Raw genomic sequence first — 17,042 nt, 5'->3', positions numbered from 1 at the left:
TCTAATCGCACTATTTAACTACATACAAACTATTTATACCTTTAGGGCTATGGTTTTCAACTGTAAATGTTTGTTATATATTGTCATAATGAAATAAATATTGAACAAGCATACTATATAAATGCCATGGCAATTTATTAGAAATTCAGCATATTTTTGTGTGAAAACGGTCAGATATGCGTTCAACACATGGAAATCCCATAATTATGTATTCTATCTTCTTGATCATATTCGCTATGGCTGAGTAAATGTATCGTTTTTAATTTCCACTCAGGTCAAAAAATGGATTTTTGATGCCACATAAAGCCATTAAACGCTACTGAAATATATCAAACAAACCAAAAGGGCCGCGAGAAGATGAAGCTGTGTTTGCTGCTGCTCAAAGGTAAATAGGTAGCATGGTTACTAACAAGAAGTCAATTTGAAAAGAAAAGAAAACAACCTATTATCGATTAATTAGTTCTTAGTAAACCTAATGATCCAACTTTCGCAGAAAGACATAAATCAACAACAAACGAGTAAAAAACATGTCAGACTGCTGCTGGATGAAGACAAGGGGACGCACTGTTTATTTAAATTTTAACCACAATGACTGGATTATTTATGGTGTAACTTACGTTAATTAGAAGCAGCCAGACTCCCTTTTGTTAGTTCTTTTTTTTTTCACCCTGCGACCACAATTCAGTCTGTAAATCAAAGGGTGTCATAAAGACGACTCTGCTGCCGCCTAGTGGCCGCATGCTCACATTACCGCAGAGCTCAAGTAACATCTTAAATGCATTACTTTTACTTAGTTTTTGCCCTTTTTTTGCTGTAGTTACAGATGTTTGTGGTGTGAAGTTTCCCTTGAAGGGCACAGCAGGGAGTTGTTGCTGCTGTCATCAAAAGGTGATTACTGCTCTTCCATGCACTTAGAGCTTTGTGTGAGCAGGCTTCCTTTTACAGGCAATCTTGCTGTGCAATACAAACAAACAAATCACCTTGATAGGACTGAATAGAAATTTATTTTGGTATTTGCTCGTTACATGCAAACAGAAGAAAGATAAAAATGATGGTCTAATTGCAAACAGGAAGAACCCATTAAAAAAAGCAACCTGGATGAAGATGTGGGCCAAAAATCAGCTTCAATTTCACTACATTTTGCTATTAAACTGGAAGCTGCAAGCCGTTTTTCAATTTTCATGCCAATGTCTTTGAAAAAAGAGAAAAACAGACAGTTGAAAGCACCTTATTTTGTTACATTAGAGCTTCTTATGTTTGTCTCTTGCTGTGTGCCCGCTTTCCTTTCGACTCGTGTCAGAAGCTTCTATAAATAAGCACGATGCTTTAAACTGTCTTCACGTTGTCAATCTAATTTTAACAACTTCTCAAGAAAACAAATAACTAATGTAATGGATACAAGGAATGTTCTCCGCTACGTGGGAAATATATCAATATATAACAAAGTGTGGCCAAGCTGCTGCTTTAAGAGTCTGACACCACATTTCCAACCATGTAGAGATAAAAAAGAAAAAAACAGCACTCTGTCCACTAGGAGACAGCAGAGTGACAGAGATGATAGTGTCACCCTGACATGAATTCCCAGAACACCTGTGACTGAGAACAGTGAGATGCTGAGGAATACATGGGGGAGGAAAGCTACAAAACAAAGAATCAGGACAGCTTGGGGAGTCATTAAAGATGTTCACTAGTTGTAAACACGGAGCTACTGGGGGACCCAAGAGACAAGACGGGAAACAGCATTGTTAAAGGTCATGTGAGTAATGTGTTTGTTGGAGAACTGTTTTTTTTAATCAGTAATGGGTGGGGATATCTGGAGAAATCTAAAAATGGTGATGTTCACTGTGATAGTTTACTAAAAGTGATACGGGGTGTGGGTGACCCAGTTGGATGTCTGATCTTTAGTGCGCTTGGCAGAGCTGTGGGTGGTGAACAGGGATTTGAAGACCTCCGACTTCTCTTTCATTTCCTGAAAGGACCTTTTGGCGGCGGAGGATGTTGTAGAATCGATGCCCTTCGAGGAGCTGGAGGATCCGGAGGGTCCGGCCACATCTAGGTGGGGAAAATGGTAAATAACGTGGTAAACAAAACAGCAAGGATGAAGATAAGAAGAAAAATGAGGCAAAGAAGTAGAAATCATATTTAAAAAAAAAAAACAGTCTCTCTTCTGTTCTGATACAGTTAAATAATAATGTTTATGTTCATTTTGTTCTATCATCCAATTATCTTACTGGAGAGGTGTATATTCGCTGAACACATGACTGGAAAACGCTAAGAACAACAGGCCTGCTGGGTAAATGAGCAATACATTTACATCTAATAGCAGCAAGCAAATATTTGCTATGTAAACCATAGCGAAGTTAAGGCATCCTGAGCAGAGAATGAAGTCAAACTTCTCCTCCTCTTCTGTGTTCGCTGTCATGTAGTGACATTCAAACACAGGTACTGTTGCCGTAATTTGGACTGTTGGTGCTGTTAGCTGCTGGCCGCCGGCTCAGCTGTCACCATGTTGTGGAGCCATGGGGACGCAATCTCTCAATCAACGATAAAGCTTTGAATGTAGCAGCTTCAAGTGCTACATTCAGAGCTTGTTTGTCTGAATGTATCAAAGAAAACGTGTGGTTAGCTACCTGACTGGCTGCTTTCATCACCGTTTTCTAGTGAGCTTCCTGTCGGGTCAACTTGTGGAGATTGTGTGTCTTCTGCAGGAAGAAACAAGAGTCAGACATTTTTGATAAAGACAATGAATGTGATTTTTTTCATTAACTGGAGCCTATGTTTCTACATGGAAATAAAAGTTTGGAATAATCAAAGTTTCATCTGATAGTAAACCTTTACAATCTAAAATAAGCTTTACACAAGGAGGAAGAGAAAAGCAGCACCTGCGGCTTGTTTTTTTTGTTTTTTTTACTGTTACACTGAAATCTTTTGATCTGAGAAACGCATAGAAACATGGTGTTCTTCAGAAAAACATCCTGTTCACTTGAGGTGAGAGGCCTGGTCTCTTCTGGAGAACTAAACAGGAAACCAAACCAATGTTCTCCTAAGGACACAGAACACTGGAGGTCTCTGATCCAAGATGAATAAAAAGAATGCAAAACTGTAAAAACATAGTACCTGTTCCAGTATCAACACTTACAGGATTTGCATGTACTTATTCCCAAGACACAAGAACGAAAATACAAATAGTGATAGGAGTAACACACATTACACAAAAAGATTCCAAACTGCCATCACACCTAACCTCTTTTGTTCAGTTAAAAATAAATTCCGGTCCACTTTAATGGTTATTACTGTTCGCTTGGGCTGGTGTCTACCGAACAATCAAATTGCAGGTCTAAATATGAATTAGTAACCATGGCAACACACATGCATGGCAATGTATACATAACACAAGCGTTGTGCTGCATATTCTTGTGTCAGTCAACACAATTTGGGTCCTGACGATGTTATTTGTCGGTCTGTAGAACCGCATGTTTACTGTTTGCTTGTTTAAAAAAATAAAAAAAGTGAGTGTGGACAGTAACCGGACCAGAACTAAAACACAACAATGTGTATTTTTTTCCCCTTGGTCGAGACCAAATGAACCGAACTACGGGTGTGAAAGCACCCTAAGCCTTCTGTCACTGCACCCACACTCCGGCTTGAAGTCAAATGTCAAATTCCCAGACTTTCACTGACTAAGAGCTGAATTTCGATGACCTATAACGAACGGTAAAAACATGTCGCCTTTGTGGGAAATAACACGGTAAAGAAAAGTACAGCGTGGGAAATATTGCATTTTGATAAATGGCAAATACATTTTAAACATGATAAACAAAATATACTTTTTTTAAATATATCCTGACTCCCAGGAACCCTGTAATAAGCTTAAAATGTAAGAAGTGTCAGTAAATTAATAAGTGAGCCTATGAAATATGACCAGAGTAGATCACGTCTGACGTTTCACTGCAACATCACACAAAACAGAAGACGTTGTGTAATGGGGACATTGTTCATGGGAGTACAAAAAGTAGGTTTTCTGCTGGTGACACCAGTGCATTATAGTGCCTGAAACAAAGAGCATTTTATGCACGCCTTCATGAAAACACCCAAACGAACATTAACCTGCAGGAAAAGAACAGAAGAGACAAATCCCACACATTTTCAGTGGGACCATGTGACTCATCTGAGGGCTTTGGGCAACTTATTTACATCAACCACGTCTTAAGTTTCATAGCACATGATGGTGTGACATTCTGCACGTATAAGCCAACACTATTGTGTTTTTCCATCTAAATAGTTAATACAAAAAGGTAATTACGGAGATTTTGTGGGTAACTTAAATGTTTGAAAAACAAGGCTGACTCCACGACAGCACATTTAAAGAAAACATTATCCTAATGAGGAATTAAAGGTTTTGTTCGCCGCTTGGTTTTGTTTATGGAAATAGAGATCTGTGTCAACATGACGTGTGATTCCTCTACCCACTTTTACACAAACCTTTTGGTTCCGATGGCGTGGACACTGTTCCTGCTGCTTTGCTCTTCTTTGATTTCTAAAAACAGGAGGGGAAACTTTAAACTTCATATATATATATATGTATATATATATATTATATAACAGTATGTATGATTGGATACATCAGTTAACAAAAATGATTCATTTTTTTCTATCGAACACAAATAATCTACTTTTAAAAACAGAATGCAATGAAGTATTTTATAAGTTTCTTCAGCCCAGACAACAACGTACTCTATCACATCATCATTGTAGATTAGCCATTATTCTGTAAACATTAAAACCCACCTTAGTTTTGGCTTTGCTCCGCCTCTCTTCCATCTTCTCCCTCAGCTTCTCTCCCTCCTCCTTGGTGCCATTGAGCACAATGAGGTCCTCGTATTTAAATGAGTCGCCACACTGAAACACAAACATGACAGGGTGGTCAGAGAGACTGACTGACTGAGAAATCAAACAAATGAATGAAGATTGAAGTACGCACTATGTTTGTGTTTGAAGAAGATGTACAACAATGGAACAAAGCTGATTGTAATGAACATTAATTTGACCCTTTTACACATGATTATGCATACATTGGTTATATATTTTGTGATAATGCAATGATATTGGAGAATATCATGGTGTTGATTTCAAATTTACCACATCAGAACACATCAATATCTTAAAACATTGGGTGAAACATGGTTCCAATTCTGGAGTTCATATTTTTGAGAACAAAATTATCTTTGTAAGACTGTCTAATAATGTAATAATGGTAAATTCATCCAGCAGGCCACAGAGGGACTGCCTAATGTTTAGAATAAATAAGAAATAAAAATGTGAATGGTGATTTACAAATTAAAAAAAAAAATGTGGGAGACAGCATGGCACCTGTTACGGTTCCAAAGCATGTGGAAATATGCACCCTGAATTCATACTTTAGTTTGGTCATTATAGCCGACAATGGAATAACACATTTCATTTATTCTCCTTATACGTCATGTTATTTCGCTTATTCAGTTAGGAACATTACATTGTTTAACAATCAGAAGTGGGCGATAGGTTACAGATGGGGGAGGACCCCTGATTTACAGCGTGTGCCAGTAAAGTGCAAGCCTCTCTGAAGCACATAAGCTCATACCATCAAAGATGGTATATAAACCCAGCGTTTAACAAGGTTCAGGCGTGCGATAGATACAGAAGTGAAGTCTTATTTTGACTTGCAAAGCAATGCTTTGGCTCTCATGCTTGATGAAAACCTTTAAAAAGGGTTTGTGAGGCACCTGAGGCAAGAATATGTAGAACGAAATGGCAGATAGTAAAATGAATCAACCTATTTTCATACGCAAAATCAGGCTGAACACAAATATGAAAGATAAATATCCAAAACATCACCCTGTCACATGACCTCCCTCTTCACTTTGCATGCAGGCTGCATTTGGTTTATTAAAACAAACTTTCAGGCAGGCAAATTCTCAGACTCAGTCAGACGGACACACGTCGTTAAAGACATATAGGGATACCCTAACTATTTCAAACATTTTGACAATGTTGTCTATTCTACTGACAAAAATACAACTGTGTAATGTTAAATCTGCATTAATGGACCAGTATATTATTGGGTGCTTAGCTAGATTGGCAAAACATTTTGAGTTTTGTAAATCTAGGTTTCACATCTAGACCCGACCATATTATTGGACATCTTAACCGGGTGCTGAAATCCACTTTTTTCAGTGTGCCATTGTCTATGCACTTACAAAGTGTGAAATCAATAATAACATCTCAAATGTTTTTATTTTACACACCATTCAACGTTCAATACATATTTTTTACCCAAAAAAGTTTGATAAAGCCTGCCGTGGTTATTTGCATAAAAAACAGATAATTCCAAAGATTAGGAAATAAATTATAGTATTTCTATCTAAATACTTGATTTTGAATAGATTGAAATTTTGACAGTAGCTTCGTCATGTATTATAAGCTGCTTAGAGTTGGTATTACTATAATAGGTCATAATTATCTCTATTATCTATTTTATATCGTGATAACTTCTCCTCCAAACAATTGTATTTATTTAAGTTACTTAATAGAGCTTCTATGCATCATAATATTGAAAAAATGTAACATTAACATTAGCTGTTAATTCCGTTATTAAGGCGCTGGCTAACCGCTGACACTACCTAGTTTCCCTTCTGCTGATTTCAGATTTGTTGTTCACAGCGTAGCATTAAAATAACGGAAAAATAGGGTGCGTCCCTTTAAGGTTTTAAGCACGTTTTTCTCTCTCCAGCATGGCTTCAGTCCCAAAAGACCTGAAACGTGATACGCTGTGCGTATGCCGTTATTCATTGTGCATGCATGTTCCAAGGAATCAGACAACTTGGAAGAATTCTCAATGGAAGCTCATTCTTGATTCCCATCCCCCGTGTCCCTCTATCCACCCAAGTGGCATATAGCTCAGCTAATCACCCCGCCACTGCAGTGCTTTACCTGCATCCTGGGGGCTTACATTTGCAAACAACATACGTTATTCCTATGGACTGCAGCAGTCGAAAAATATGAGTATGCATGAACAACGAATCCAGAAACTGCCAAAACTGAAGTGTGAGAGAAAGGATCTTATGTTCAAGCCCTGAAAATAACATTGGAATTTATAATTGAGTTTTCCCCTTTAAAAATAAACTGAAACCATGGCAATAAAGTACATTGATTAACTAAATAAATAAATGTGTTCGTTGCAGACCTAACTGACTTACAGTAGCTTCCCGTTTGCATGTTAATTCAGCACTAAAACGCTAGATATGCTTCTGTATTTGATTAATCCAAAACGGCTTGTAAATTGTTGACAGAAAAGGAACATAGCAGAGGCACTTTGGTATGAAACCCACTAGGAAACAATTTGTCATCTTTTATATCACTGAAAAGTCCTAACATAAGCAGCGTGACCACGTTCAAAGTGAAAGGGAACACACACCCACATAAACACAAATATTAAACCCCTGAGTAACCAGCAGGGGATCCATTGTGTTGCTGTAATGTGGGCTCAGTGGGCGTGAACTCCGGCCATGTGCTCTGTTCAACACAAGAGGGATAATCTCAGAAGCTGACCAAGCAGCAAACAAACCGTGCGGGTGCTGCTCTGAAGTCAGTCACTCTGCCATTACCACAAACGAAACAGGCCACCACAGCGAGCCGAGAACCGTATCATCAAGTGAGCGAGCAACACGTCAACAGGAATCTCACTTCAGCATTTAAGCAGGTGAACGAGAGAGAGAGAGAGAGAGAGATAGAGAGAGACGGCGCTCGGCAGAGAGACACTGTGGCGAGACATTGTGTGCGCCTCCATCTGGGCAGATGAACTGGAACTGAAGAGAGAGAAAAAAAGATCAACCTGCGATGGAAAGCAAGAAAAAACAAGGATGCTACACCCCCGTGAGCAGAAAACTGTATGTGGGAGGAGAATGGAAAAACTGTTAGAGATAACGTGTGTGTGCAGGAGGTGTGAGGTGCGTCAGGCGTGTATGCATGGGTGCCGCTACTGGTAACCAGGCAAGGACGGACCTGTCTCGTGGGGATGTGGGGGGAGCGACTTAGTCAGCTATGAATACAACAGGAGGAGGAACAAAAAAAAACAACCTCAAAGCAGTCTGTCTCACTCAGTCAGTGTCACAGGCTCAGAGAACACTCTTCTACTCTCTTTAGGGAACAGTCCTTGGTCAATAGAGTTGAGGTCAAACGTATGACAGAAACTACTACTCCTGCAGCTGACAATGGAAATGACTTGTGCTCTCCAGAGGACTCTGGGTGGATTGTTGTAACAAGCTTGGAGTAGCTGTGAATGCATCAACGATCAGGACGAGCGCTGATGTCTAATGTTTTACTTCGCCACCGTACGGACCACAGACTGACCTGCCTCCAAGGTAACTGGCTCACCTTGCCCCGTCTTTGGCATTCTGTCTTTACATAGCGTATCTGCCTCTTTGTGTGTGTGTGTGTGTGTGTGTGTGTGTGTGTGTGTGTATGTGTGTGTCGCATTGATATCTTTAATTGTTTGATCTACAAAAATAAAATACAAGTTGAAAATATAAGCTGTCAATAATTGTTACAAAATATGAAATGATTAGTATCTTAAACAACGTAAAACAAAACAACAAGTACAAACATTCAGGAAACCAGCTATTCCTTATTTCCATGCTGTGTGGCCGAGGGTATCTTTGGTTGTTGTTTTCAAGAACAGCAAGGGGACTCAAATGAGGACACTGCGCCGACATGGGATTAGGAAATGTCCTCAGAGACATCGCTCTCCTCTCTGAATACTCCACAGTCCCTCGTCTGCTCAAGAAAGCGTATTCTGCATGGAGAAGAGCCTCAACAGCTCTCTGGTTGATGGCAACATTTCAGTTGTAGCATATGTTTCACTTAACTATTCAAAAGTGCAGAATTTTGAGAACAACAACAACAACTTTATAACAATATATACTCATGCAACCCCTGGGCAGCTGCCATTACCCAAAGTTTGTTTTAGTAACTGTTCTGTTCTGGCCTCATGGGTGGAAACTGGCTTTTTGTGCCTCTATATCTCTATATCAAAATACTATTAAGTAGCATTTGAGGTTCTTAGGAATAGTGTTTTATGTGACAAACGGATAGCCTGCAGGGTATCACACTTATTACCGAGGTGCTGCTTTTCTCTCAACTAATGTCCAGTCAGTCTGAACCCTATCTTTAAATCTCACAAAAAAACCTTGTTTGTTTACTTATTGCTATCTGCTGTACCTTGTGCTCCTGAAGAATTCCTGAGTTGTCAGATGGTCTGCCAAAGGTTCATCAGTGAGTCTCTATAGCATGTTTCAATTAAAGCTTTCATCATTACTGAACATGAATTGTCAATTGTTTTTTCACTGAATGAAATTTAATATCAAAGTGTTGTTTGAATCTATAAAATAACAATCTTTAGCCATTCCCGTTCACCAATGCTTGTATCTCAAGATATTTTCTTGTCTGCAAAATATGTATTCACAAAAGAAATTACACTTTAACCAGACGTTGTCTGTTATTTTCATTGGATAACTGCTTATCAAAGTTATAAGTAATACCTTTTCTATCCAACTATCATTTGACCATCAGTTTCAATGCATAATACTCGCACGAATTGAAATACTCACTAAATGAAGAACCTATATACATTTCAGAAAGACAAACCAGGCACAATGGTTTGTCAGTTATGCTTCACATATCATGTATCAGTTATTAATAGAACACATTATGTACGCTAAACGACATTTCTTGATCTAAAAACTGGTTTCCTCAATTAGCACTAACCCACATATTTAACCCTATTTAATATCCCCCGGGGTTCCAAGACTCTACTGCAAATAACCTGTATAATCTGTCTGTTTTTTGTGCAGTTTTATCCGTGGTGGTGCTGTTTGGATACGGTGAAGCGGGGCTATTATGCGCCAGTTTGAGGGGACAAAATGCAGCTTCCTGTTGTGCCTGGGGATGAGTGTCATTATCTGTTCAGTGATTTACATGAGGACCAGGATTCCAACAGAGCCCAAGCCGCTGCAGCCTCCAAGTTGCAGGCCATTCTCCACTGAATGTAAAGCTTTACTAGAGGAAGGAGTGGAGTGGTACCGCCGTGACTGCCAGGTATCTTGATACATAATACTTAAGTACTGAGAAACGTGGGTAAAGATCCTATTTTTTTTTTTGTTTATTACAAGTGAAGCTGTTTATTTGCTCAGTAGCAAATGAAGTGAAACAAGTTTGACTCACTAGCATAAATGTACCCAGATTGTCAAGCGATGTCCCACATCCACAGGCCAAATAGAACAAGCACAGTAACGTTTCCTGTAACACCGCCTACTCGCCGGTCCAACCTCGTTCTCACGCTTCACATGAACACAGGATGGAAAAGAACTCGGATTCGGCTATTAGTGCAATTGGCAACATTTTGCACCTCGTGATTTTAAATAACAGCTATTCAAGTAGTTGCACTGGAAAGTTGATTCAAGTATTTTTTTGGGCGCATGGCATCATATGATGGCCTGCTGCTATCCTAAGGGGCTTGGCTTTGATGACAGGCATGATGTTAATTCATCTGTTCTCTGTCTATAGGTGGAAAGCTACATTCTCAATCGTCAGACGCAGTGTTCCAATCTGACCCGAGACCTACACTTCATCACAAGACCTCTAAGTCGTGAGGAGGAGAACTACCCTTTAGCATTCATTGTGACCGTTCACAAGGAACTGGAGCTGTTTGTGCGCCTGCTGCGGGCGATTTACATGCCCCAAAATGTCTACTGCATTCATGTCGATAATAAGGCTTCACTGGAGTACCAGGCGGCGGTACTGAAGCTGGTCAGCTGCTTTAAAAATACCTTCCTCTCCAGCCGCAGCGAGACAGTGACATACGCTGGGTTTTCCCGCCTGCAGGCAGATTTTAACTGCATGGCGGATCTGGCAAAGTCGAGCATTGGCTGGAGGAAGGTGGTGAATCTGTGTGGACAGGATTTCCCCGTCAAGAGTAACCTGGAGCTGGTGCGGTACATGCAGAGCAAAGAGTGGAGGGACAGAAACATGACGCCTGGGGTCAAGCAGCCGGTGTCTATGAGACACAGGACACAGCTCCAGCACAGGGAGATAAGGGGCTCCCATGTAGCTCTGGAAGGGTTGGGACTGAAGAAAGGTCCTCCTCCGCACAATCTCCAAGTTTATTTTGGTACAGCCTACTATGCTCTCACAAGGGATTTTGTCGAATTTGCTCTGAAAAGCCCGATAGCCCAGGACCTCCTGGAGTGGTCCAAAGACACGTTCAGTCCAGACGAGCACTACTGGGTGACACTCAACCACATCAAAGGTAAACTGCCGATTTCAAATGGACCCACGTGGGTGAGACGTTGTGTTGGACAAATCCTAGAATAAAACTATTAATTATTAACTAGCACGATTATGATGTTTAAACAAAAGCGGATGTTGGAGACAGGAACACAATCAATGCAACAAAGTCAAACAGCATATTTGCTCCCTACATTTTCAAGGCTCATTGACCGAGCTTTGAATGGCAGGATTTCATATTTGCATGAATTGGGTGATCGAAAGCAATATCAGGGTAATGGAAAAAGACCTGCTCTGTTTTAGAAGGCAAAATAGCACTTTTTGTACACGGGAACATTTTTCTGTTGATGTCAGGTTAGACAAGTTACTGGAAAGTTGGAAAATATGATTATATTAACATTAATACTCATTATTAATATCTTTATCGATCATTGACAATATTGTCTCAGGAGGTCAATCGTTCCCTACATTTTACGCACCCTTTGTTGCAACACAAGCCTGTTAGTTATTAAGAAATCCTGCAGTCTTCACCAACGAGCTGACTGATCAAAGACATGATCTGGTTTAGACCCCAGGTGCTACTAAAGAGCGTGGTTGAAATGCAATGGGCTTGTTTCCCCTTAGGGAAATCAATAAAATGCAAGAGAGAGTTTATCTTAAGAAACAGGGGCACAGGCTGAGAGAGAGAGAGAGAGAGAGAGAGAGAGAGAGAGAGAGAGAGAGAGAGAGAGAGAGAGAGAGAGAGAGAGAATTTAAGGCTGGTGTGAAAATAAGGCTTGATAGATTGATATTCTTAAGGAAATGATTTGGTTATATGATCCTCATTTGGCTTTATGTTTGGATGCTTCCAATAGAGACACTCAGGAAGTGGCTCTGCTCGAATTAGAGATAGGATGGTTAACTATAAATGTGGATAAATAAATAACTCAAACTCAGAAGCTGCACAACGACAAGTTTAGGAAGTGTTTATGAAGTGAAACAGTTGCTGGCTTACTGGCGAGCAAACAAACTTCCCCACCTCCGATAAGCCGTTTACCTAAGCTTTTCTATGGGAAGCATGCAGGCCTGTCTCACACTCAGTTCCTATACTTCAGTTAAGTAACACAATTCCAATTATTTTCTTTCTGGTTATGTGTTTGAAGATGCTCCAGGCAGCCACATAGATGGAGGTTGGGAAGGAGAGATCCGGGCAATCAAGTGGAGGGATCAAGAGGGAAGAACGCACAACGGCTGCAAAGGTACAGTACAGAAGTGAAAGTATATCAATGAGGAACCATGTTATTGATTCATTACTGTGCCACATCTACAGTCTAGGTTAAACTCTACTAGTCTTGTGCGATTTACAAACAAATTATCAAATTTGTAAATTTGCGGTCAAAAATCAATGCTGCTCACATAAACGTGCACTAATTAATAACGTTTCCATAACATAAACCTGCATCATACTCTTTCTCCTTCCTATGACATTAACAGTGTCTGCTGCTTACACCTCCTCTTATATTTGTTTTTTTGGCTCCAGAGAGGATTACAGGAAAATTACATGCTTAGGCAACACAAGTCTGACTCAACAAAAGACGATAACGTCACAGATAGGAGGATTTATCCAATATGACGTAATCTTCAGTAAGTTTAGTCTGTGTTCTAAACAATCCTTTAAAAAGATTTTTAAAAATAGTTGGATTTTTACGTAACCATAAAACGAGTGTCCAAACAGACTCAGACCTAATATCGAATATATGAGTACAAGACTAAAACTGTTGCTGTTGTGTTCCAGGGCATTACGTACGGGACATCTGTATCTATGGAGTGGAGGACCTGCCATGGATCCTCAACAGGAACAGCATGTTTGCCAATAAGTTTGAGAGCAATACCTTTCCTGAGGCCCTGGACTGCCTGGAGCAGTGGCACAGGGACAAGGTGTTGAACCAGGCAACTGTTTCCATAGAGCCATCATGGCTGCTGGCCACACAAAGCAACTCAAGCAGCAGCTACTTCAACAGCCCTGCTGGAGCATGAAATTGCTGTTGGTATCCTCAACAAAAGTCGGGCTGCATGCAGTTCAGATTATTTGCACTCATTCAGTGGCTGTGAATGTCAAAAATGTGGGCAGGAAAAAAACTCAACCGAGAATGGCTGGAGGCCGCAGAGACCACTTCCTCTGTAACACGGCTAATGTTCACAGATGCAATTGTGTATTTATATAATTAATGACTCATTTCTGGTTCTTTTTGATAATCAGGAAACAGTGTGGACCAACAGAACTTGCCAGTAAAGCAATGCAGTTAAAGTAAAAGTACAGTGAATACAATGCAAAGTATACATGTGCATGATTTACCAGTTTAGACAACTACACAATGTATTGAATAAAGAACTGAATTTGAATTTCATATTATTTTATTTAATATTTAAAAAAAAACACTTGTTTGTCAAACTATTGTCTAATAAAAAAAACTTGAAAAAAAAAACCTCCCTTCTTCCCTTTTAAAAACAAGACAAAGGGTCCAGTTTCACACCCAGCAACTGTCATGAGGTGTGGTCACTCGCATTGTTGGCAAATTGCTATCTAGAGGCAGCAGAATGGAGATAGACACTTGACCAACAAACATCTGGTCAAGGGCGCAGTATTTCCTACTATTTAAGCCTGCATTAATCAGATGGTGAGACAGTAGATTACAACCCTCACAACATGTGTATGCTGCGCTTGAACTGACAGCTCATACTGGAGGGGTATAAGGTCATTCCCACTATCTGAAGCCATTTTATACACAATAAATTAGCTAATACTGGTAGCGAGTGCAACAAGTTAAAAGGGACTGCTGATTGTTTTTTCTCTCTCAAACACACGAGTGCTAAGCTCCGCCCTCAGTGAAACCCAGAAGAGGAGCGGAACTAATAAACAATTCACAATGAGCTGAAATGAAACAGATGCACATAAATAAGGAAAATAAAATATGTAGTTTCTTTCAGGCAATGGTAGGGAATAACTCAAAATCACCACATTGGGCGGGCGCTAGTGTGCATTAAACATGATCGTGATGAATTTCTTCCTATTTTCATTCCCAGGTCAAACATGTGGCTTTGTCACGCCCCTCGGCGTACTGATGCTCATAAAACTTGCAGGCCCGACACACAACAGGATGAAGCGTGTCTTGGGCTGCACTAATTCAAAAACCTGCACCATCCCGCATGATTTTTGAGGAGCTGTGGGTGTGTTTATTTGTGCTTTAGAATGTAAAAGTCATGAAACAAAAATAATGTTTTATTCTTCTGATTCACTAATGACAGTCCATCTCCAGCTTGCTCAACTACCACTGCTCTCTCACTCCCCCCCCGCTCACTCATTGAACCAGAGAGGAGGGGCACATTTTGAATGGTGTGTTTACAAACAGCAACAAAAATTTGAATACGTTTTATGGGTTTTTGCTAATAGCCTGCCTTTGTGGTCGGACTGTTTCCCCAGGTATATGTACACTTATGTTGTACTGCTCCTTAACATTTTGACAATTGTTAGTGTTTCCAGTCTTCCAAACACCTTAAATAGTGCAAACAAAAATATTTGGGGAAATTGTAAAGGGTGCAAACTTGACTTTTATTGTCAAAATGTTCTGGCTAGCTGGCACAATTTATATGATATCCAGGCCTCCCGTGGGAAACACAACACTTCCACACATTCTTATCCATCTGAGCAACATGCCAATGCCAGACTGCTGGTGTGTTATCTACATCGATAACAATGCTGCTTATTTACCAAGCATTCATAGCTAGAGATCTCTGTGTGTGAATCAAAGAAGCAGAATGGCTGCCAAACATTGGGACATCAGTAAATGGGAGGTTTAGAGGAAGTAAAAATCAGAGTTTGCAAACCATTGTCCTATCAACAAAAGTTGGAATAGAGTGACTGGGGGGAAATAACAATGAAATATTGCTTACCTTGTGGCAGATGTCTGTCTTGACCTCCTTCAGGGCCCTATCAGAAAAGACACAGCCACAGGTCTGCAGATAACAGAACCTGAAAATGGACAGATTGGGTTATATTATGTACCATTTCCTGCATAAAATGAACTGTCAACACAAGTATAGGAGGTGCATTCTTATTACATTGTTTGATAGAAAATATCACCTGATGAGTAGATACATACTAAACTATAGTCACCTGGAATGCGCAAAATTGTTCTTTTAATCAAAAATAGAACCTTTTTTGATTATACTGGATGTATCGTGCTTGGCACAATAAATAACATCCCTTTTTTTTATTATTATTCTTAAGTCGTGGAAGCTGTTGTTGTTTGTTACCTGTGCTTGCCATTCATCTCCAAACCAACAACAGGGCAAATGAACATGCCGCAGTGGATGTCCTCATATCTGTCTCCCTTGGTAGTTCTTCTCTCTCCCTCCCACTCAGGGTTATCAGTCAAGTTCAGTTCTTTTATATCCTGCAGAGGGAGTAGGTGGATAAACATACAATACAATCAAAATATGATATCAATACAAGTACACACAAGTGTCAACACCCCCCAACCACAAACAATAGCTCTGACTTGGGGTGTCATAAACTTCAGTGTCAACATACCTTGATCCCACGGATGTGAGTTACAGTCTCAACATTGGGTCTCTCAGCAGTTTTATCCAGAAGATATTCAATGATAGCATCTTTGTTGAAGAGCCTGAAACATATCATGGACCAGACCTTTAGGATAAAGTGTGCCCAAAAAGGGACAGCTAGATGGACAAGGGCTAACTGGTCATGACAAGCTCATTAGTTTGATGCATGAACACACAATACGTTCGCTCCAACTCTTACCTTCCCAGATCACAGGAGACAATGGGGCGTCTGAGTTTTTCCTGGCTCAAGGCACAGTATTTCCATTTGGCAGCCAACTCTGCATTTTTATCAACCTGGACACAAGAGCAAGTGTATAAAAACGTGGAAACACAAAAACACACACACACACACACACACACACAGACAGACACAGAAAAGCAGTTAATAACCTTCGGCTTTAGGCCACTACAAATACACTTATAATCATTAGCGTAACGTTAACTATTCTATTTTAAATAATAACGTTCGCTAGCTAGCTGTCGAACAGTTAGCCAACTTCCGTTTAACACATCACAACGCCTCAGCAGATAAATCCAGGGACCGGCTAATATCTTTAGATATTATATGTTAAGTATATAACTTACCTAAAATAACTGAATTTACCACTCTGTTTTATATTGGCCGAATAGCCATAAGCTAATAATAGGAGAACGTCTCTCTGTTAGCCACCTAGCTAACGTTATTACCATCATACGACAACATCGCTAGCCGTCATGAACTCGAAAAGAAAGAATAAATAGGCACAACGCACCTTCTCGACTTTTTTGGGACCTTTCACCAGCTCGTGTCTTTTAGGAATCGTGCCACCATCGCATCCCATCTTGAAAGCTACTTTGTAGGAGTTGAATCACCGAGTTAGCTTACTGTGTACAAAACTCGTCACAGGCAGGAAGTACCCAGGTTGTAAACAAACAACGAGAGATCTGTAAAGCTCGCGGGATGTGCAGATTTATTTTGATGTCGCCCTCTAGCGGTCCGAATAAGCAAAAACTTCAGATGCAATTTGTAGCGTTAGCCACAGTGTGGAAGCATCACCCCTTATTTCAGTGTATCGGTTTCTGATCCAGCAGCAACATTAGAGCTGCCAGAGGAATGGGAATCAATTTAGAATTGTACTAGA

At 40.1% G+C, this 17,042-nt stretch overlaps 2 protein-coding genes across 2 annotated transcripts; one reads left to right on the top strand and one right to left on the bottom strand.

Moving 5' to 3' along the window:
• Window positions 1–985: 985 nt before the first annotated feature.
• rtf2 (replication termination factor 2) lies at window positions 986–16,816 on the bottom strand. Its single transcript, XM_084022694.1, has 9 exons — window positions 16,674–16,816; window positions 16,121–16,215; window positions 15,890–15,983; window positions 15,613–15,752; window positions 15,250–15,328; window positions 4,789–4,899; window positions 4,483–4,537; window positions 2,631–2,702; window positions 986–2,052 (listed from the first exon to the last, which is right to left on the bottom strand). The coding sequence occupies exons 1-9, from the start codon at window positions 16,740–16,742 to the stop codon at window positions 1,856–1,858; spliced, it is 912 nt and encodes a 303-aa protein (XP_083878820.1). The 5' UTR covers window positions 16,743–16,816; the 3' UTR covers window positions 986–1,855.
• Window positions 7,651–13,770, top strand: gcnt7 (glucosaminyl (N-acetyl) transferase family member 7). Its single transcript, XM_084029432.1, has 5 exons — window positions 7,651–8,399; window positions 9,888–10,131; window positions 10,600–11,341; window positions 12,462–12,557; window positions 13,094–13,770. The coding sequence occupies exons 2-5, from the start codon at window positions 9,934–9,936 to the stop codon at window positions 13,333–13,335; spliced, it is 1,278 nt and encodes a 425-aa protein (XP_083885558.1). The 5' UTR covers window positions 7,651–8,399; window positions 9,888–9,933; the 3' UTR covers window positions 13,336–13,770.
• Window positions 16,817–17,042: the final 226 nt, after the last annotated feature.

This window comes from Eutrigla gurnardus (genome assembly GCF_963514095.1).
Source record: "Eutrigla gurnardus genome assembly, chromosome: 2".
Lineage (NCBI taxonomy): Eukaryota > Metazoa > Chordata > Actinopteri > Perciformes > Triglidae > Eutrigla > Eutrigla gurnardus.
The sequence above is the reverse complement of the archived record's forward strand: the minus strand, read 5'-3'. Positions and strand labels throughout refer to the sequence as shown.

Excerpts from the sequence above, each read along its gene's own strand:
- rtf2 (XM_084022694.1), bottom strand. The coding sequence starts at position 16,742 with ATGGGATGCGATGGTGGCACGATTCCTAAAAGACACGAGCTGGTGAAA. Across the intron at positions 15,753-15,889 it reads CTCACATCCGTGGGATCAAG|GATATAAAAGAACTGAACTT; the intron begins GTATGTTGACAC and ends CTCCCTCTGCAG. Across the intron at positions 2,703-4,482 it reads CACGCCATCGGAACCAAAAG|AAGACACACAATCTCCACAA; the intron begins GTTTGTGTAAAA and ends TTCTTCCTGCAG.
- gcnt7 (XM_084029432.1), top strand. The coding sequence starts at position 9,934 with ATGCGCCAGTTTGAGGGGACAAAATGCAGCTTCCTGTTGTGCCTGGGG. Across the intron at positions 11,342-12,461 it reads GACACTCAACCACATCAAAG|ATGCTCCAGGCAGCCACATA; the intron begins GTAAACTGCCGA and ends ATGTGTTTGAAG. Across the intron at positions 12,558-13,093 it reads AACGCACAACGGCTGCAAAG|GGCATTACGTACGGGACATC; the intron begins GTACAGTACAGA and ends GTTGTGTTCCAG.